Source organism: Electrophorus electricus, chromosome 20, assembly GCF_013358815.1.
Source record: "Electrophorus electricus isolate fEleEle1 chromosome 20, fEleEle1.pri, whole genome shotgun sequence".
Classification (NCBI taxonomy): Eukaryota; Metazoa; Chordata; class Actinopteri; order Gymnotiformes; family Gymnotidae; genus Electrophorus; species Electrophorus electricus.
This window is the reverse complement of record NC_049554.1, coordinates 12,903,338-12,924,802: the sequence shown is the minus strand read 5'-3', so window position 1 is coordinate 12,924,802 and position 21,465 is coordinate 12,903,338. Positions and strand designations below refer to the sequence as shown.

The 21,465-nt window shown below is 49.3% G+C and overlaps 1 protein-coding gene and 1 long non-coding RNA gene across 3 annotated transcripts in view; one reads left to right on the top strand and one right to left on the bottom strand.

The window, feature by feature from the left end:
• Positions 1–2,352: 2,352 nt before the first annotated feature.
• The window catches only part of fbln2 (fibulin 2), a 36,522-nt gene continuing 17,409 nt past the window's right edge, over positions 2,353–21,465 (bottom strand). The window contains exons 5-17 of one of the 2 annotated variants that reach the window (XM_035520291.1): positions 20,546–20,755; positions 19,280–19,390; positions 17,243–17,344; positions 15,208–15,348; positions 10,443–10,577; positions 9,220–9,354; positions 8,561–8,704; positions 7,621–7,749; positions 7,244–7,369; positions 6,520–6,636; positions 5,803–5,931; positions 4,042–4,168; positions 2,353–2,892 (exon numbers count right to left, since the gene is read on the bottom strand). In XM_035520291.1, the coding sequence (XP_035376184.1) occupies positions 2,535–2,892; positions 4,042–4,168; positions 5,803–5,931; positions 6,520–6,636; positions 7,244–7,369; positions 7,621–7,749; positions 8,561–8,704; positions 9,220–9,354; positions 10,443–10,577; positions 15,208–15,348; positions 17,243–17,344; positions 19,280–19,390; positions 20,546–20,755 (1,964 nt within the window). In that variant the 3' untranslated portion in view covers positions 2,353–2,534. The remainder of the gene's footprint in view (positions 2,893–4,041; positions 4,169–5,802; positions 5,932–6,519; positions 6,637–7,243; positions 7,370–7,620; positions 7,750–8,560; positions 8,705–9,219; positions 9,355–10,442; positions 10,578–15,207; positions 15,349–17,242; positions 17,345–19,279; positions 19,391–20,545; positions 20,756–21,465) is intronic. The other variant, XM_035520292.1, reaches the window with a different exon arrangement.
• LOC113590015 lies at positions 16,308–17,262 on the top strand. Its single transcript, XR_003412060.2, has 3 exons — positions 16,308–16,723; positions 16,799–17,005; positions 17,173–17,262. It is a non-coding gene; the product is annotated as an uncharacterized LOC113590015 (long non-coding RNA).

The window sequence follows — 21,465 nt, the reverse complement described above, 5'->3', positions numbered from 1 at the left end:
ATGGCGGCCGTTCTCTCTGACCCCTTCTGCCGGCCCAATCCAGACGGATTTAATTATTACCTGATTCTGGCCTGTGCTAACCGAGCAGGGAGCACGTGTGGAGCTCATAGACGGACGAAGATGACGCACCCGGAGAAACGCGGGTCCTGGTTAAGCCAAAAGGAAACCTCCAGGATTAAAGATGTCAGCTCCACGGGGGTACACATGGATATGCTAAGATACATCAGAAGGATCTCGTACTGACTTAGTGACATTGCTAGAATGAATCTTCCTTGATTTAATGGCATTATGCGTCAGAACGTTTTGCTCACATGCTGTTCACATCCTGAATCTGATTCCATAAACGGTTGATCTAACAGAAGTCTTTATACTTGCCTTAGGACAGCAGCAGCGTGGCAACATGCTTTCAAACAGAACTTAGATCTTTTTTTGTTTGTTTTTTTTATACAACTGTCTTTTGTGTATGATTTTTATAAGGTGAACGTGAGCCTTGTCATGCCTGTGTAGTGAATTATTGGATAATGGGTTACCGATTAAGCAATATTTCTCAGGTCTGAGGCACAACACAAAGCCCACTGTCACTATAACAACTATCTGAAGACTAACCCAGCGCTATCTAAGGATTCATAACCTCATGTGAGCATCTTTATCACAAGATTAGCTGCTATGTCCCTCGCCGGCTCTGCCCAGTTGGGGCTGAGGGCACAGTCACATAAATTTAGCCATGCTGATAACGAATTCCAGGGGGAAGACGGAAATGAGTCGAAACCCGTGCACTCCCACGTGTGTGCAGGACACGTGAATGGGCGGAAGGGTTCGAGGATCATGACGGTCGACACGGAGGAAAAAGGGACCAGCTGTGTGACATGACCTCATGGAACATTCCGCCTCTGGTCATGTCCACAGAGACAGGCGTGTTTAGCTCAACGCCGATAAATGAACGTGAAATCTAGTGAAAAACAGTGGTTTAGTGTTGTTCAGCAGGTCCACTGTAGGTCCACTGTAAAGTTGAAGGCAGGAAGTGGGTTTTTTTTTTTTTGTAGTGTTCTACATTGAGGAAGTTGTGATTGCTATGCAAATTTCCTCTCAAATCTCAAAGGTCGGAGAGGATTTTCATGATTTAACACTGGCTCTTCTCCCACGCCGGAGGTTATCTTCAGTGCTGCGTTACCCACGGCAGTCCACTTTCCGATGCACAATAGGAGGAACGGTTGAACGCCCGACAGGGTGGACCAAGGCGCGATAGCCCTGGGCCCGGTGAGGCCTTCAGTGGGTGGCATAAACAGGGCACTTACACTTCCTTAAAGGCGGTTCCCCAAAAAAGCTAAAAACAGCATGTGCTTTTCCACATCTGCGATACGCTAAAGCTCAGGGGTGACGAGGGTCGCGTAGCAGAAGCTGCCAAAATGAACACAGCTCAGCCTTAAAGAGCAGGTAGACGATGAGTCAGAATTAGACCAACTCATACGTTGATGAAAGTCCAAGGGGCGGATACCTCAATGTTCACCACCAGGTGGTGCAGTTGACCTTTCAGAGAAACGCATTTTTGTTGAGAGGGTCAAGTATAAAGACACATTAAGAAAAGCAATAATAATTAACTTCAGCACTTTGAATTGTTAAGCTTTGGTCTTTGTGGTTTTATTAAGGAAGATGGTGATTGTAAAACCTTGTGATTGTTCCCAAAAAAAGAGGTTCAGCAAAGTGTGTCCTTGTTTAAAACCGCTGCTATGCGCAAGACTGACGGGATGATCTAATGTTTTTTTTTTACCCTGAGAGGAATACATAATGTATAGAAATAAGCCCAATACAAGAAAATAAACATATAACATACAATTCCTAAAACAATAATCTGATCATCCTCAGTGCTGTCGTAGCTCATACAGGGATCTAAGTGTGAATGTCAAAAGCACCTGGATTTGTTGTAAAAGTCAACGATGGGGTGAGCGACCTGCAAACATCACAAAAACAAACGAACAAAAAACATCCTTTTGATTGCAAAATATCCATCACAGCGATTACAAAATATGTTTTCGCAGTGCTTCCCTTCAAGAGCTCGAAAAAGAAGTGCTCAATGAGATGCGGATTAGAGACCCATAACATTTCTGAATACAGTAAATAATTGTTTTCAGATGAAAATGAGCTCGAGTGTGTGGAGGAGGCTGTGCCTCCTCATCTCCGCACTCTGCTGGGAAGCACTGCGATTGTGAAGAAGTTAATGGGGTGTTACGAAAAGCAAAAGTTTCAAGCAATCAATATAAATCGGTACAGCATAAATAACATCTGGCGCAGGGTTATTTTAATACATTAAAAGACGGCGTCCAGCTCAAAAGATGAGCGCCCCCCCCCCCCCCCCCCCCCCAAAAAAAACCAACCAACCAAACAAACAAACAAAAAGCCCGTCTCTGCAGTCCTAGACCCTGTTTGTCCCCGAGTCATGACCGAACTCAAACGGCTCGATCCCCATCGTTAAAAAAAAAAAAAAAAAAAAAAAAAAAAAAAAATAAAACAGGTCGGGCCGGGTCGCCCTGTTGGCCTCACGCGGCGTGGGCCGTGATAAAAACATAAATGCGAGCTAGGAATGTGCTGAGGGCACCCTGCCGCAGCAGTTTCATCTCCACGTCGATAAAGAAGTCCCGGGGACCCTCCGGTTGCCGCTGCAAGTACACGGCGCCCGTGAAGCTGTTGAGCCGCCGCGTGCCGAAGTAGCCGTCCTCGTTGCCGCGGGGGATGCTGACGACGATGTTGTCGCCAGAGTAGGCCGGCGACGGGCCAATGCGGAAGATCTGCGCCGGGATGACGATGTTGGTCTGGAAGCTGAGCTGGTAGTAGGTGATGCGCAGCGGCATGCTCTGACACTCAAGCCAACTGGAGCAGCTCACGCGCTCGCAGCGTCTAGACACACGTGGGAGAGCTCTAAGGTCCAGCACGAACTGATGTGCCAGTTGCCATGACAGCATTTCGATTACTAGTATTCATCTAATTCATAGTTCACCTATTAATGGTTCAGCGTCAAACATTTCATTGGCAATAATGACAAAAATGATATACTTTGTTTTATTATGACAGGTGGGCTGCCACACATTTTTAGAGCCCATTGTAAGTTGCAATGCACTACTGCTGGTATCACTGTTAAGTGACTGTAGTCCCTGTGGGTGTGTAGTTTCAACATTTATTGCCCTTGTTCATGAGTGATCTGGCTTTGGCCAAAAGTGCATGTATTAACTGGATACCTTTAATATACTGTTTATAAATATGCTTGTAAACACATAAACTGATCTATATGCATTTATGTATACAAGCACAAAATATGCAGACATCACCTGGGCTTTTTTTTTTTTTTTTTAAGGGTCCTTCATGAAAGAGGCTACTGAAAGCAGGTAAGAACCGCACAGGAAACCGCACAAGAAACTGCACAAGTTCGCACCACTCAGTCATTGTCGAATTACACAGAGCTGGCCCAAGATGGAGAGTTGTTAGGAAAGATGCACCAATGTAGTCTCACAACTGGCGATAGTGGACAGGTGAAAGTACCTTTTCCCCCCGAGTTCACTTCTGTTTGATCTGTGTGTGTGTGTGTGTGTGTGTGTGTGTGTGTGTGTGTGTGTGTGTGTGTGTGTGTGTGTGAGTGAGTCTGCCCAGCAGAGACAGGGCTGAGGACACACAGGCGTGCGAGTCCAAGGCCCTGCGTGATATGTGGCAGCTGCCTTCATCTGTCAGTATAATGAAAGCATGCTCCTCACGGCCCCAGCTCAATAAAGTTGCCACTAACATAGATTTCCCCTACTTAACAAGGCCATCACTGGCAAACACACACACACACACACACACACACACACACACACACACACACACACACACACACGCGTGCGCGCGCACACACGCACACGGCTGCCTCTTTTGACACCTTCTGCTCTAGAGTAAACGGACAGAAAGGATTTTTGGTCAGAGAATTCTAAATTAGTATCATTGCCCGTTTGTCTGTCTGCCCCCTGTGAAGCACGTGCGGCGATGGTGGGTGTGCGACTGGCCCGGGTGACTCACTTGTCGGACGCCCTCCTGTAGTTGTCGGGGCAGGAGAAGTCCAGGCAGCGGAAGCTTCCGGGCAGGTTGTAGCAGGTCTGGCCGGCAGCCGTGCAGTTGTGAGTCCCAGTTGCGCACTCGTCGACGTCTGGAACAACACGCGAAAGGAAGAAAAAAAAACAAACCCAAAACCGTGCAGGCCCGACACTAAGGCCCCCCCCCCGTCACCCTGGTTCATGTCTGTGAGGAAAGGATGACATCATCCTCTTAAAGGTGTTGGACTGACGGGTACAGCGCTAATGTGAGGGAGTTTGGGTCACTGCTATGGACAAAATGGCTTCTCATAAAGTCACCCCAAGATTCTGGCGATACCACCTGATTGGTGGTGACAAACCTGTCAACGACGACGTAACCAGGCCTTCGGAAAAGGCCGATTTACAAACAGCGAGATGAGCTATGGTAACGCAAATCAGTTAGGGACCCGTGGTTTTGGTTTACGGTCATGGGACGGTGATTTTTGTAACCAACGGTCATTAACTGGAGTTGTTTTTCTAAGAGTGCTCGGTTTAAACCAGCCTGTCACAGATCTCTCATCAGGGCCTTCGTTCTGCTAGCAGCCAACAGCAACTCCTGTACCTGCAATTAATCCTGCATCTCATTCTGTGAACATCCAGTGTTCGTCACACCTCACCAGCTCCAATCCACTTGCTTACTCAGTTTCTCTCTCACTCCCTCTCTGCCTGTCTCTCTCCCTCTCTGTCTGTCTGTCTGTCTGTCTCTCTCCCTCTCTGTCTGTCTGTCTCTCTCTCTCTCTCTCTCTCCTTTTCAGGAATGCGCCACATTTTCCTCTGTCCTGAACAATGAGAGAGACATGAATGGAACTGCGGCCAGTGTCTTGCAATTCTAGTCACACTTCATTGCAAATTAGACAAGCGGAGGAACTGAGGAGCTCCAAGGTGATCTTCAAGGTGATCGTCGCTGAACTTGGAACCTCCGGATTTCAGCCAGCACGATTTCATGACTGCGGAGATGCCTGGATATCGCACGAATAGAGTAACGATTTAATCGGACAAGACGGGAGCCTGTCCGGTTTCCCTTAACGACTTTGACCTTCATTAAACATCGCGTTTCATGGCCTTCCCATCACATGAGCCGTTGTACGACTTTGCTCATTTGAGGTAAGATTACTGCTAATCCTTGGATTGCTCGTAACTTCAGTTGTGGGTGAGGCTAAGATCTGAGATTGTGTTCCAGAGAACAGTAGGAATACCAGCTTCATAGATAGTTTTAAATACAGATGGAAAACACACTTTTTAATAATTCAACTTATATATCTTTTCTATGTAAAGCACTCTGATATTTTGAAACTAAAATGCAAAAATATATTTAAAAAAATATTTGTATTAATTTTTAAAAAATCTATTTTTATTTATGTATTTAAATGACTATTACTATAGTTCCCCAGTCTGAACTTTATGCTGTATCAATGGCAGGCTACAGTGTGACAGCATGGTTTTACACACCAGTACCGTTTGGTTCTGGGCGGAGTAATGAGTAGATCCAGTTTGCCACACAGACCCGGAGGTGCCAGACAGCTGGTTCAGAACCGGACCCAGAGGTGCCAGACAGCTGGATCAGAACTGCATGCTGATGTTCGAGGTTTTTCCTTGTTGCTTTGACCTGATCATAGGGAGCTGGACCTGGATTCCCTGTAAAGCTGATTTCTGTAAAGCTGAAGGGCCCGAACGGACCGTAGCACGGACGTTCCGCGCCTCCTCTTACCTCGGCAGGTGCGTCCATTGGGGGACATGGAGTACCCCTCGGGGGGGCAGGCACACTGGTAGCTGCCCGGAACGTTGACACACTGGAAGGCACAGAGGTTTCCGATGCTCTGGGAGCACTCGTTAATGTCTGCGAGCCGAACAGGTGGAAGGGTGTTCAGTCGGGCGCACGGAACAGAGGCAAGAGCATGTGTGTGTGTGTGTGTGTGTGTGTGTGTGTGTGTGTGTGTGTGTGTGTGTGTGTGTGTGTGTGTGTGTGTGTGTGTGTGTGTGTGTGTGCATTTGGACATTAATAACTAATGTTGCCCTCTGCATCCATCATTAATGGCCAGGCAAACTCAATTCCATCACAACCGTATTGATCCAAATCTTCTCCACAAAGAGAAACACTGAATCATCCCTGAAATCGATACATAACACACCTCAGCCTGCGGGTCTACCTACCTGTGTTTAAACCCTGTACAAACCGCACTAACAAAACACAAAACAGTGGGACACATTGTACCTCAGGGTTATTAAAACTGGAATATGTCACTTGCATTGATTTATTAATATGTATTCTCAGTTTAAGTAGTGTTACCCCGTCTTTATGGCAGCAGTAACATGGATTTGCAGATACTCGTGTGTGTGTGTGTGTGTGTGTGTGTGTGTGTGTGTGTGTGTGTGTGTGTGTGTGTGTGTGTGTGTGTAAAGAGCCAGGCCGACGAGCATGTCACACCTTCACAGGTGTGGCCGTCCTCTTTCAGGTAGTATCCCAGGCGACAGTAGCACTGGTAGGAGCCGTAGATGTTGGCACACTCCTGACTGCACGGATTGTTGTCACATTCATTAAGGTCTGTGAGAGGGAACCACGATAACAAAAACAACAACAACAACAACAACACACTGCATCACCAGTGTAGGAAACAAGCCAGACTGCGTCCACAATGCAACAGCCAGTGGAATGGGGAGTTTGTGTACAACCTTTCTATGGCTTTACGTGTTCATCTAATAATGGGTCAGGGAGCTCCTGCCGTTTGTGAGGAGTGGATTTCCGCGATACCATCACATAAGCAGACCTAACTCGGGTGTGCACAGTCTCATCTACACTCTGCTCTGCCCTTGACCCCTAAAGGTCATTCAAGGTCTCCACAGACAACACTGAGCATGAGTGCGGACCATCTCCCGCACCTGTGTGGGCGTGAAGCCCCCTGGGCCGTGGCTGAGGCTGAGTCCTCGAATGCCCCTTAAAGGGATGCTGCCGCCTGGATGGTGTAACTAGGAAAGTCAGCCTGCCTGACGGAAGCTCCCAGAGGAACCCTAGAGGCGGCGCTAACCCACAAGGTCACTCTCTTTGCGAGAGCTCCATTACTGGACACCCCCCCCCCCCCACCGGCCCTCCTGCTAAAGCACCCCCGGTGCCGTTAGTGCGTGTTGTTCTGGGTGGGGGGGGGGGGGTGGACCTTCACAGTTCTTGCCATCGAAGGCAAGCGAGAAGCCAGCGGTGCAGGAGCACTGATACGAGCCCACGGTGTTGTCACACGTCTGGGCACACAGGCGCCCGGGGTATCGCCAACACTCGTTCACGTCTGCAGAGAGAGAGAGAGAAAAAGAGGTCTTTATTGTCCGGCACTGCGCCCTCTAATGGACACTCACACATCGTCTACAAAAACGAGCTTGTTTTTACTTCTGCAGCGATCATTACTGTTCATTTTGAGAGAGACGTGCGAACACTCTCACTCCTACAGGCCTGAAAGGGAATTTCTGAGTGTGATAGGCTCTGTCGTTTTGAAATGTGTGTGTGGGTGTGTGTGCGCCTGTGTTTGTGAGCAGGCCATACCCACGCAGAGCCTGCGGATGGAGTCGTACTGGTAGCCTGACCGGCAGTCACAACGGTAGCTGCCAGGTAGGTTGTGGCAGACCTGGCTCTCCGTACAGTGGTGTGTTCCCATGGCACACTCATTCACATCTACACACAGAGAGATACTGTAACACACACACTCATCCACATCTACACACAGAGAGATACTGTAACACACACTCATCCACATCTACACACAGAGAGATACTGTAACACACACTCATCCACATCTACACACAGTGATACTGTAACACACACACTCATCCACATCTACACACAGAGTGATACTGTAACACACACACTCATCCACATCTACACACAGAGAGATACTGTAACACACACTCATCCACATCTACACACAGAGTGATACTGTAACACACACACTCATCCACATCTACACACAGAGTGATACTGTAACACACACACTCATCCACATCTACACACAGAGAGATACTGTAACACACACTCATCCACATCTACACACAGAGTGATACTGTAACACACACACTCATCCACATCTACACACAGAGATACTGTAACACACACACTCATCCACATCTACACACAGAGAGATACTGTAACACACACTCATCCACATCTACACACAGAGTGATACTGTAACACACACACTCATCCACATCTACACACAGTGATACTGTAACACACACACACACACACACACATCCACATCTACACACAGAGTAGAATGGTGTAGCGTGCACTAATCCAAATCTACACACAAAGCATGACACTGTAACACCCACTTCTACACACACTCCAACACAGCCAGGAAGCACCCTTGTACACTGACGTCAAATGAGAATAAAAGTTACCTTACAATCTCATTAGTTTTGAGTTATGGGTATATAACAAACAAAGTCACTATGGAAGAAAAGTGTGTGCGTGTCCATCTTCTCACCGACACAGCGTGCTTCATCGGGGCTGGAGTGGTATCCACGGTTACATGTCATAGTCTTGCGCTGGCAGGTATAGGAGCCTACCGTGTTGATGCAGTGGAACCCAGCGCTGCACGGGTCCTGAAGCCTGCTGCACTCGTCCACGTCTGGGAGACAGAGGTGCTGTTACTCTCCCGGAGAGCGGGTACAGCCCAAAAAAAGCACATCACGGAATCGTTTACTCCCCGGATAACGGCAGAGTGAAATGTGGACAGACTGAGAATGAAAGGCAAACTGCCACCGAGAGATAAGATTCGCCTGGTCTCAGATTGGGTTGCTCTAATCAATCGTCTAAACCTTCGCTAACGTGACATGCCGGGATTTCGAGGTTTACGGGCGTCCTGTATGAGATGTTATCAAAACTGGACGTGTCTTTTCCAATAATGTAGTGTTTTCTTTCAGACAGTGAGAGGTTTGTCTTGCTAGTCGAAACCGACGTCAACTAATCTAGGTTCTGTATCTTAAAAACAGAGAATACGACGTTCTTTCTATGTCCAGCAGGGGGCACTGTGCGACGGCGTAAAACCGACACACTCCTCTCACCCGCCGACTCCTCGTCTCTTTCGCTTACTCAGCCTGTCTCTCGGCCACACACTCCTCCTACCCTTGCCCGTCTCCTCACCGATGCAGTTGCCGTGCGGGTCCTGGGAGAAACCGCCGAGGCAGCCCCGTTGCTTGCAGTGGAACGAGCCGACCGTGTTCAGGCACTCGGCTCCCGGCTCGCAGTCGTGGCTCCTCACGGCGCACTCATCAACGTCTGCCGGGGCAAACCAGGCCAGGCGTTATCATTACACGAAACCCATTTGCCTAGGCGCTGTCTGAAGGTATGGCTAGGTGCATGAGTGACGGCTCTCCTCCGGACGAGGTCTGCGCACTTCAGTGTTGAGTAATGAACGTCAAGTTGGAGGAGCAGAAACGCTGACGCAGAGAGCAGTGAGCAACGCTGGACACTAGGTGGCACTGTGGCTCAAAGTTGGAGCACGGCTCTCGTAATGTTCTCGCAAAAATCAGCTCCCAGGACGTTTTACTGCTTGCCAGCACCCCTCTGGCTGCATGCTTGTTTTCTCAGAGGGGTAAAAAAAGACACCAACATTTTACTTTCGTAAAACTTTCTTTAGTGCCTCACCAGATGAGAGTTAGCCAACTAAGCAGCGGTCTTGGAGAGCCTAACTAGAGGTATTTGTGGGTCAGTCGTAATCCAGTACAGCCTCCAGTACAGATGTTTTTTTGCATCATAGACTCTGTGTGTGTGTGTTTGTGTGTGTGTTCATGTGTCTGAATATCCGTTTCACACGCAAACGTGCCCACCCCTGCTAATCTGAGCACCTTGGTGAGGTACGCTGGGCCCGTGACGGTCGGGGGGGGGGGGGGGTGTGAAACGAGGCGGAGCCGCACCTGCGAGGGGCATCGCGGGGGCCCGTTCGTGCCCGCCGCCCGGCTGGCTTTGACAGGAAGGGGCAGGAGTAGCGTCAGGGTCCGCTGCTCTGCCAACTTAACAAGATTCGATTTAAAGTTTTCACGGGACCCGCGAGACCGTCTGGGCGGACCGAGGGTCGAGGTATCGGCAGCCGGCTTGAAGTCGGCTGCGGCTTGTCCACGGGAGAGCCGCGAGACGGGTTTGTACAGCGAGCTGAAGGAACAGCATCGATCTGGAACAGAGTTCTCCAAAAGCCGCCGGCGTGCAGACAGCACGGAGGGAAGGATAGAGACACCGAGCAAAGAACAGAGTGCTGTTCTGACCCAGGAACTAAAAACCGACAGTGCGTGGTCTGCTAAGGACAATCTCACCTATGAGACCTGGGTATTTTTAAGAGGTATGGCACAGGGAGTAAGACAGAGACCCACCTTCACACACTCCGTTCCTCAGTTGGTAGCCACTGGGACATGACATCTGCTTCTCGCACATGAAGGCCCCCACCGTGTTGACGCAGCGCTCGTGGTGCTGGCAGGTGTGTGTGTTGGTCACACACTCGTTGAGATCTGGAGGAGGGAGAGGGAGGTACGCGTCAGCGCCTCGTTTAGGGCGGACGGGCTCCCGTCAGAGCGGCACGATAACAGGCTGACGAGCGACAACCGGGGGCCAAGCACTGTGCGAACTACCCCCCCCCCCCCACTTCTGCTCATACACACCCCACTGCAAACAGCCCGCCCCTGGGCACACACCCGCCATCGCGACAAGCAAGCGGAGCTGCGGGCAGACAGGTGGATCACAGCATACATACACACGCACAGGTTCACCTGACATGCAGGACTAGAGTGGATGAGGTGTGACCCGCCCTCACCCGAGAGTCAGCAGTCCCCGTTGTGGTATCGACCAAAATCCAAAACTTTAGGGGGTGGGGGGGTGTTTGGGGTTGGGAGGGGAATTAAGGATTAAGGGCAGTAACTTTGGGAAAGGTGGGAATAAATGAGTCCAACCAAGGCTGGGAAGACAGAGAGAGACTAAGAGAGAGGGATGCAAGCATAGAGAAAGAGGTGGAGCTAAAGGAGAGCATGCAAAGAGAGGAAGGAAGGAAGGAGAGAGTACAGGGTGAGAAAAAAGACAAGGAGAGAGACAGTACAGAGAGAGGAGAGAGACTACAGAGAGAGGAGAGAGAAAGAGAGAATGAGAGAGACAGTACAGAGAGAGACAGTACAGAGAGAGAGTACAGAGAGAGGAGAGAGACTACAGAGAGAGGAGAGAAAGAGAAGGAGAGAGACAGTACAGGGAGAGACTACAGAGAAAGACGAGAGAGACAGTACAGAGAGAGACAGTACAGAAAGAGTAGAGAGACAGTACAGAGAGAGGAGAGAGACTACAGCGAGAGGAGAGAAAGAAGGAGAGAGACAGTACAGAGAGAGACAGTACAGAGAAAGACGAGAGACAGTACAGAGTGAGACAGAAGGAGAGAGACAGTACAGAGAGAGGAGAGAGAATACAGAGAGAGGAGAGAGACTACCAAGAGAGGAGAGAGAAAGAGAGAAGAAGAGAGACAGTACAGAGAGAGACAGTACAGAGAAAGACGAGAGGGACAGTACAGAGAGAGGAGAGAGACTACAGAGAGAGGAGAGAGAAAGAGAGAATGAGAGAGAGTACAGAGAGAGACAGTCTACAGAGAAAGACAAGGAGAGAGACAGTACAGAGAGTCTACAGAGAAAGACAAGGAGAGACAGTACAGAGAGAGGAGAGCGACTACAGAGAGAGGAGAGAGAAAGAGAGAAGAAGAGACACAGTACAGAGAGAGACAGTACAGAGAAAGACGAGAGACAGTACAGAGTGAGACAGTACAGAGAGAGAGTCTACAGAGAAAGACAGAAGGAGAGAGACAGTACAGAGAGAGGAGAGAGAAAGAATGAGAGAGACAGTACAGAGAGAGACAGTACAGACAGAGGAGAGAAAGAGAAGGAGAGAGACAGTACAGGGAGAGGAGAGAGACTACAGAGAGAGGAGAGAGACAATACAGAGAGAGACAGTACAGAGAGAGTAGAGAGACAGTACAGAGAGAGACAGTCTACAAAGAAAGACAGAAGGAGAGAGACAGTACAGAGAGAGACAGTACAGAGAGAGTAGAGAGACAGTACAGAGAGAGACAGTACAGAGAAAGACGAGAGACAGTACAGAGAGAGAGTACAGAGAGAGTAGAGAGACAGTACAGAGAGAAAGAGAATGAGAGAGTACAGAGAGACAGTCTACAGAGAAAGACAAGGAGAGAGACAGTACAGAGAGAGAGTCTATAGAGAAAGACAAGGAGAGAGACAGTAGAGAGAGAGTCTACAGAGAAAGACAAGGAGAGAGACAGTACAGAGAGAGACAGTACAGAGAGAGGAGAAAGGAGAGAGACTACAGAGAGAGTAGAGAGACAGTACAGAGAGAGACAGTCTACAGAGAAAGACAAGGAGAGAGACAGTACAGAGAGAGGAGAGAGACAGTACAGAGAGAGATAGTACAGAGAGAGACAGTCTGCAGAGAAAGACAAGGAGAAAGACAGTACAGAGAGAGGAGAGAGAAAGAGAGAAGGAGAGAGAGTACAGAGAAAGACAGTACAGAGAGAGACAGTACAGAGAGAGGAGAGAGACAGTACAGAGAGAGACAGTCTACAAAGAAAGACAGAAGGAGAGAGACAGTACAGAGAGAGACAGTACAGAGAGAGGAGAGAGACAGTACAGAGAGAGACAGTCTGCAGAGAAAGACAAGGAGAAAGACAGTACAGAGAGAGGAGAGAGAAAGAGAAAAGGAGAGAGACAGTACAGAGAAAGACAGTACAGAGAGAGACAGTCTACAAAGAAAGACAGAAGGAGAGAGACAGTACAGAGAGAGGAGAGAGAAAGACAGAAGAAGGCAAAGGTAATTGCTTCAACCTTGACGATGATGGCTTGATGAGCCAAACACAGAACTCAACACTGTCGTACTGCTGCTGAAGAAAATCATTTTAATGTGTCTGTGTCTGGGTGTGTGTGTGTGTGGGTGTGTGTGCGTGTGCGGGTGTGTGTGCGTGTGCGGGTGTGTGTGCTGGGCTTGCTGAGATTGTTTGTCTCTCTCTTGGCTGTGTGTACCATGGGGAGGAAGTGTAAGAGGAGTGTTATCAGCGTGGCACAACACCAGCACGAGGAAACATCCGTTTACAACATCAGGAATGAGCGGAGAATCACATCCGAGGAAGACAGCACTGAGGCTGAGATGAAGTCCCCTCCCACGGGTCATCAGGGAAAGGTCACAGAGCCGGGACTGTGTGTGTGTGTGTGTGTGTGTGTGTCCGTGGCTGCCATCCAGCACTAAAGTTCATACTGTTCATGGTGGTCCGGAGGGAGGGGCTTATATCAGACCCACCCATTCAAGAGGAACTTCAGCAAAAGATCAGGTAGGGCCACAACTCTCTAAAGCGCGGACAGCGTCCCCGCACGAAGGCGCGGTAGGAACGGGACGCGGGTAACAGGAAGAGGAGTTTAGAACAGCAGGAGAAATCCGTGTATCCGAGCTGCACCCCCCCCCCGAGGCTGTTCTTTCTCCTGAACACCATCCAAACTGATCCTGGAGCAGCAGGCCTCAGAGGGACAGTGCTGGGCACAATATGTGCGTTGTAACATCCCTCCGAAGTGAACAGATGGCTGAAAGACAGAAGAAACTATGGGTGCTTTTTTGTGCATTTTTGTGTTTGTGTGTGAGAGAGAGAGACAGACAGAGAGAGAGAGACAGAGAGTAAGAGTTTTTGGTGCTCAAATGCAACTTCCTACTATTTTGTTCTTCTGAAATATGAGCACATCCAAGAAAATTAGACAATTATTTTCTATTCAGAAACAGAAACAGCCTTCAGATCAAAGCAGAGTTGCACTCTTCGCCTGCCCTCCTCTGCCTCGCGCAAGCGCTGGTTCTGTTTAAATACCATCTGCTCCGTGCCTTTCCGGCCCTGAAGAATTTAGAGCTTAGATCACAGAACTTGTGCATTGCAAAGCCTCGCTTTCGACGGCTCCTGACGGACATGTTTATTTTCTCAGGTTACCAGGGCGGTGGTTGCTGGGCTGTGGGGGCTCAGGGGAGCCTGGGATATTTCCAGTGAGTCATAGGGCGCGTAGGGCGGGGGTCCAGGGAGACACCCTTAGTTCAGACCCCCTCCTATAGACGTGCTCCGCGCTCTTTTCCTGAAAGACCAACCTCCAACTTTCCCTCTCTTCATATAGTTCTGAAAAAAAAAAAAAACTCTCCCTCAAACGCTTCTCTCCCCAAACCACAACCCCCCACACCCGCCCGCTCTGAGTAACCCGGCAGCTATCTCTCTCTCTCTCTCTCTCTCTCTCTCTCTCTCTCTCTAGTGCAAAGGCAGCTCCACCCAGCCTCCACCCCATCTCCACAACCACCTCTCTCCCGCTGCATTCGTGCTGGGGGGGGGGGGCTTGGTTAGCATCGGGCGCGGGAGGAGACACATGCGGTGAGGATTACATGGCACGAACGGTATTCCTCCGTCGGAACCCAACACAGCCGGAATCGCGCAGACGGCAGTGAGGAAGCAAGCCTGGCTCTCCGGTTAGCAAAGCCAGCTCCGGTTTGCCAGTCGGATTTATTTCCTAGTATTTGTTTTCTTACGAGAATGTCCTGGTCAAAGCACTCTGAGATGAGCTCAGTGTATTTTATGTCCGGCAGCTAATTAGTAAAGACTGACTGATCACTCTGGTCAAATAGCCACCGCATTCTGACATCATATATAAGTTTGGGTCATTTTACAACTAATATAATTGGTGTTCAAGAAAAAATATACTTAAAAACGCACTTATGAGCTATTCCTCAATGAAAGGTACAGGTCTGCCTGGTGTTTAGTTTAGGACCAGTTACCCTCAACCAGAGAACTGGTTTTTAACAGACTTCGACATTCTGGCTCCTCAGTGGCCTGTGGCTCAGTGATGGGAACGTGGAAGCCGAGATGAGACGCGCGGAACAAGGCACGCATGGGACGTTTAAGGAATGACACTAATCCATTGGACTCTGTAATTGCTCGGGGTCTGTGTCTGTGTGTGTGTGTGTGTGTGTGTTTGTTTTTGTGTATGGGTAACAGTACAGGATCTGGCAAACCAGAGCGCAGCATCACAGAGGTGCAGTAGAGAATAAGTGCAACAGTGTTGTGACACTGCACCATCTTACCCACACACCCTTCGTTGTGGTTGTGTATAAAGCCCACGTCACACCTGTCATTCAGACGTGCACACTGGTAGGAGCCCTCTGTGTTCACACACACCTCCTCCATCGAGCACTTGTGTGTGTCCCTGCTGCACTCATCCACGTCTATGGTACACACACACACACACACACACACACACACACACAAACAAACACATATACACACACACACAAACACACACATGCACACACGCACACATACACACACACACACACACAAACACACACACACAAACACACACACGCACACACACAAACACACACACACACACACATATACACACACAAACACACACACACACACACACACTCACACACACACACACAAACACATATACACACATATACAAACACACACACACACACACACACACACACACATATATATATATATATATATATATATATATATATATATATATATATATATATACATACACACTGGCATGCACACAATCATACACACCACCGTTTTCACTCTGTACAGTAAAAACACATTTTAGGTTCTTGGCTCAGACATTCCTGCGATGTCCTTCCGAGGGTTGGAAGGTGAGGTCGTATTAAAAGTTAATTAAGCTCAGCCTGGCGGGTATCTTCTTCAATAAGGCCACAAACTGACTGGCATTTCCTTGTGGTGGAGTGTGTATCTCTTATTCCGTAGAAGCATTGCGCATAATCTGCATCATGCGAATGCGGTATATGAAACACATGCTTGAGACAAAGACTGCAGTGGTCTGGGCTTTCCAGGGCTTTGTGTTCTGAGGGCCCATACCAGTTGGGTGAAACCTAACCTGAGAACACAGCAGAGACGTTTCTCCTCGTCGGTTTCTTCCACACTGTGACTAACATATCTGGCTCTTAATGCAGGCTGTCGAAAAACCTGCTGTTTGTTTTGGTTCAGGACAAATCAATCTCACGGCCCACCCGCAATTCCAACATATGGGAACACTTCGGGCGGAAAGAAAGTGAAAGAAACGAGAGAGAGAGAGAGAGAGAGAGAGAGAGAGCAGGAAAGGAACACCCTCATCAAATAGTGTTGATTTTTAAGCTCAAGCTGCCTTTTTCAGCCGAATTCAGGCAGACACGCAAAACGTGCGCTGCTCAGAAGAAGGAGACTCATTCAGGTTTCGCCTCGAGGCGGCTCGTGTTTTATTCAGACCCAGAGCGCGCTGCCAGTCTGCCTGTGAAGGAGGAGCTATTCTGAACCAGCGCGCGGCCGCTGAAAGCCCTGCCTCGGCACTCGACGCCGAATATCGTTCGCTCGAGGGCTTCTGAATGGGTCCGATCGCGGCGCCATAACGCGCGCTTTTAAAGCGCCGCCTTTCACGAGCCCCGGCTAGGCTCTCTCGAACAAAGACGCAAGTGCGCAGGCAGCTGCGGTCCTTGGAAATGTCGGAGCCGAGTTGCACTGGAGCGCCGTAAATCAAGGCCAGAGAGCTGAGCCGCTGCAGACGCGAGACCGCCGCGCATCCGACTGCAGGTAGGGTATTTCTACACATCTCCCGTGCATACTGTAAAACCGGCAGAATTAAAACACATCTATTTGGTTCCTTAGTTGCGAATGTAACCTTGTCCTGAAGCAGAAAGGACGCCCTGTTGGGGCAAACCTGAGCAAGGCCACAGAAAAATGGAAAAAGTGTGTGAGCGACTGATGAGGAGAGGCGTGATGGAGGGGGAGAGGGCTGGTCACTGTTTGTCAGCGCAGTCGAGCTCAAGTTAATTGGCTACGGAGCAGATCAGCAGGAGGCTGTGGGATTCACAGGTGAGACCCGAATGTGTGTCATGAAGCACCTTTCCACTTTAATCCTGATTCTTGGTGAGTGACATCCTGCAATATGACTTAATAAGAGAAATGATTCATCCCTGACTTTAGGTTGTGTTTCACCAATGTGTGTGTGTGTGTGTGTGTGTGTGTGTGTGTGTGTGCAGATATGATGTGAGTTAGGGAGGACGTGTGCACCACCGACTGAGCGGGGGTGTGGCCCAGGTGCCAGTTTACCTTCACACGTGTGTCCGTCAGCCTTCAGTGAGTACCCAAGGAAACAGGAACAGCGAGGCAGCCCTCGGACCACGGCACAGCGTTGTGAGCACGGCCCACCTCCTGTGGACAATACACAAGCCTCAACCGACTCATCTCCCCGTGCCTCTGCTGGCTTGACTTTGAAAGGAAAGAAGCTTGCAAAGGCAAACAAACATTAAATGACTTTTGCTGGGTTTGCTATTCAGATAAAACCGATAAAACGAGTTTATTTGGCTACACTGGTCAGTGATTTACCCCGTGCAGTGAACGATGTAAACGTAGTCAAGGTTGCAGGTTTCCAGAGAAACGGGATATTTCCAACAACACTTTGCTTGCACAGTTGATGAAGCACCTTTGTCCGAAATGTCTTGTTTCTCTGGAAACCTGGAAATCCCAGCACTGTATGTTGTCCACGGCACTGCGATTTTGACTAAACCTTTCACTCTCTATCTATCTATCTATCTAATATATATATATATATATATATATATATATATATATATACACACACACACACACACACACACACACACACACACACACACATACATACACACACACACACATACACAGTGCTGAGATGTTATTCCCCACAGATATATAGACTGTATATATAGTCTATGAAACAGACAGCGAAAGCACTGAGCAAGTGGTGAGGACGTGGCTTAAAGTGGTGAGGGCGTGGCTTAAAGTAGTGGGGCGTGGCTTAAAGTGTTGTGGGTGTGGCTTAAATTCTGGATCTAAAAGCCTGATGTAGACAAGCAAAAGCCCTACGCTTCCGGAAGCTTCAGCATGGCCCTTAGGCCCCGACACAGCCCAGAGCCCAGAGAAGCCGGAATGGGACTCGGCAGATGATGGGTTGGCCAGATGCGTCCGGCTCAGACAGAGAGAGGGAGAGGCAGAGAGAGGACACTGCTAGGCATAGACATCATTCTCTCGTTTCATTTTACACTGCCTCCTCTTCTCATGGGTCCACCCTGAATGGGAGGTTTGGCCAATGCCTACAGGAAACGGCAGAACGTGTGGTGTGAGCTGAGCCCTGACATTTACTCCAGCACACTCTCCGGTGAGCGCCGCCTAAAGCCTGCCTGAGTTCAGCGAGACGTGAATAAAATAAGGTTGAGCGTATATTAAAATAGCATGCCGTCCATATCATCAGCTCATTAGCGCGTCAGTGAGATCACGTAATAAGCATGCAGCTTCTTAATGAGCTTCTTAATGTATCTCCTCGTTTCAACCACTAGGTAATAATTCCTCTGAACATCTGTGTGTAGATTCTGTCTGAATTTCAAAAGGTCAAATATTGCTGGTAGGAATAAGAGCTGGTTCGATCTGAGACTTGGACCAAGCCCCGTGTGCCTGGAAATGGAAACGGATGCTCAGGCAAAGCCCTGGAGTTTGGAAACACCTACCCAAATGCACGAATGTCCTGTAGAGGGTGTGTGATTGGTGGGGACAGGTTGTGTGGTTGCTAGAGAGATTGTGTGCTAGTGAGAGAAGGGATGTGGGATTGGTTAGGTTTTGGTGACGGGGTGTGGTTAGTTTAAAGTGGGTGTGGTTGGTAGCAAGCGGTGTGGCTGTGAGACAGGTGTTGTGGGACAGGCGTGGTTGTGCGGTGGGAATATGGTTAGAGTGAATGGGGGGGTAGTTTGGATGCAGAGAGGGGGTGTAGCTAGTGTGAAGGGGGTGTGGCTGTGGGGAGGTCATGTGGCAGAGAGACATGGTACAGGCCCCTGGAGATAATGTTGGGAAGCCCTATAGCTGTGCTGTGCTTTGGGTGGGGAACTGGAAAACGAGTGGAACATACTACACATTCTCCAGAACCCTTGCGTATTAGCCTGTTAGATATTCCAGGAGGTCACGAGAAGATGGAAATAGAAAAACTACAGCAGCAAGAAAAGAGCAAACGCGTCGTCCTGTATTGCCGCGCATGTAGGTTTCACGAGAATCAGAGCATTCTGTGTGTATGCTTGCGTAAGAAACAACGCAGCATGGTGGTGTGTATGTGGAGCATACCTGCACATGGGTCATGTGGGGGGGGGGTTCGTGTGAGTGTCTCCAGCTGAGACGTGGCCAGTGTAAACAGCCTGTCCTCCTCCCGCACGCGGTTGTCTTCCTCTGGATTCTCTGAGAGAAGAAAGACAAATAACAAAAGCTGCCTGACAGAGCCGGGCTGTCCCTCACCTTCTCGGGAAGGACTCCGCACCTCAGCGATGCATGCGAGAAGGGTTCAACTCTAGAAAACTCACGGAAACCAACATTTCTGGAATTTTGGAAACGGTTTCTCCCGTCCTCCAGATTCCTGCTTCATTATAGACACAAGATCATTAGTTGCGTATTTGCAGTTTCGGTGACCATGGGACAATCCCTGCAGAATGTCGCCAATGTCACCAACACTGGGAAAACAGCATTGGCACGTTGCAATAATTTCATCAAGCAGTCAAGAGATTCATTCTCAACGTTATCGCCAGGGAAACGGGGACAAATAAACAAACACTGGAACCAGTGGACAGGGCAGAACAATCTAGCCTTGGTGGCAGACCCCTTATCGTGGGTGCGATTAACTATTTGTGTGCTTCATAAAGAACCAGATTCAATAGTTTAATCTACTAGCCGACAGCAAGGCAGCTAATCTGCACGTTTAGCCACATGGCTATTATGCAGGGTATTATGAACACACACAATGGCGTCTAAAGTCAAGCCAGACACTCATTCAGTGTCCGAGAATTGAAAACGAATGAAAACATTCTCAGCATGTGCTCCATGTGACGGTTTCTCGTTGTGAAAACACTCGCTGTCTTCTGAACGCGTATGCACGTTCTTGGGCTGGCTCGCATCCCTCGGGCATCTGGGGTATCGCGTAAGGTAAGACAAACCCACAACACTGCTCTGCGGGTTGTTCTGGTGGTTCTGATCTGCTCCGACAGGTCGTGGAGGTGGCACGGCATGGAATACCTCTCTCTCCGTGAAGGGGAGCGGCGATATACCATGCCTGCACTACTCATGGTGCTTGGGAAATGCAAACGGTGGCTGAACTGAGCGAACCGCAAAGGAGAGGTTCTCGCCTCCTGTCATGGGAATGAGGGATGGAGTAACGGTCCGAGCTTGAACGGAGCTTCGCAGAAACAGTGTCCGGGAGACGGAAACCAAGGATAACCTCTCTGGTCTCCACGCTGCTGCTGGCTTGTGAAATTCCAATCTTAATGGCCTTTTTTTGTGGTTTTCACCATCAGCAGCACAGCAGTAAGTGAGAAGCTCTGCAGGCTAACACCGGGCACGTACCGAGGACACACGCGTGCCCGTCCTGCTGTAGCACATATCCAGGGTGGCAGGCGCATCTGTACGAGCCCGCGGTGCTAATGCACCTGTGATGGCATGGCTGGCGCTCATGCCGCTGACACTCGTCCACAGCCTCGGGTTTCTCTACGGAGTTGGCCACAAGCTCAGAGTCCTCAACAGACAGAGGCTGCTTAGAGTACTGGCCATCAGCCACTGGGGGGGGGGAGGGGGGGAGAGAGAGAGAGAGTGAGAGAGAGAGAGAGAGAGAGGGAGAGAGAGAGAAACTAGAATTAACATTCATATTCACAAATATTCAAAGAACCCTCACCAGAGGAACTGCTATAAATAAACATGCTGCATTAAAATCACATTATATTTTCCCATCACAGACTGGTGTTAGTTGCGCGATGGTTATACCTGTTTATGTATCCTGTCAGTTTAGCTTCAGAAGATAAATGCTAGTATACACTACCACTGTTTTCAAGGACACGCTGCCATCCATCAGGTAAAACCAGGCTCACTTACATAGCCAGGCACACACTTAGCCAAACCGCTGCCCCACCTCTGTGGCTCCGCCTCCGTGATCCAGGGCCAGGGCCACACCTCTCCCCACCTACCCGCCAACCGTGATGGCTCCGCTCCGCGTCCGCGGTAACGTGGCCCGAACTGGGAACAAGGCCGGGACTAACGAACACCCATCCGAAGTCGGACGCCAATTTGGCGAGGCTCTGCTCTTCCTGTTCAGTCGCTGCGGTTACCGATTAGTGTCTGACTCAGCATAATAGACAAGCCTGGGATCGCACTACATGGCACGGAGGTTCAAAGTAAACATTCCTCACAGTCATTATCGGAATGTAAATGTGATGGGGAAAGAGATTAAACATTTGGGGCGGGGGGCCGAGGAGAGGGCAGCTCTCCTGGAA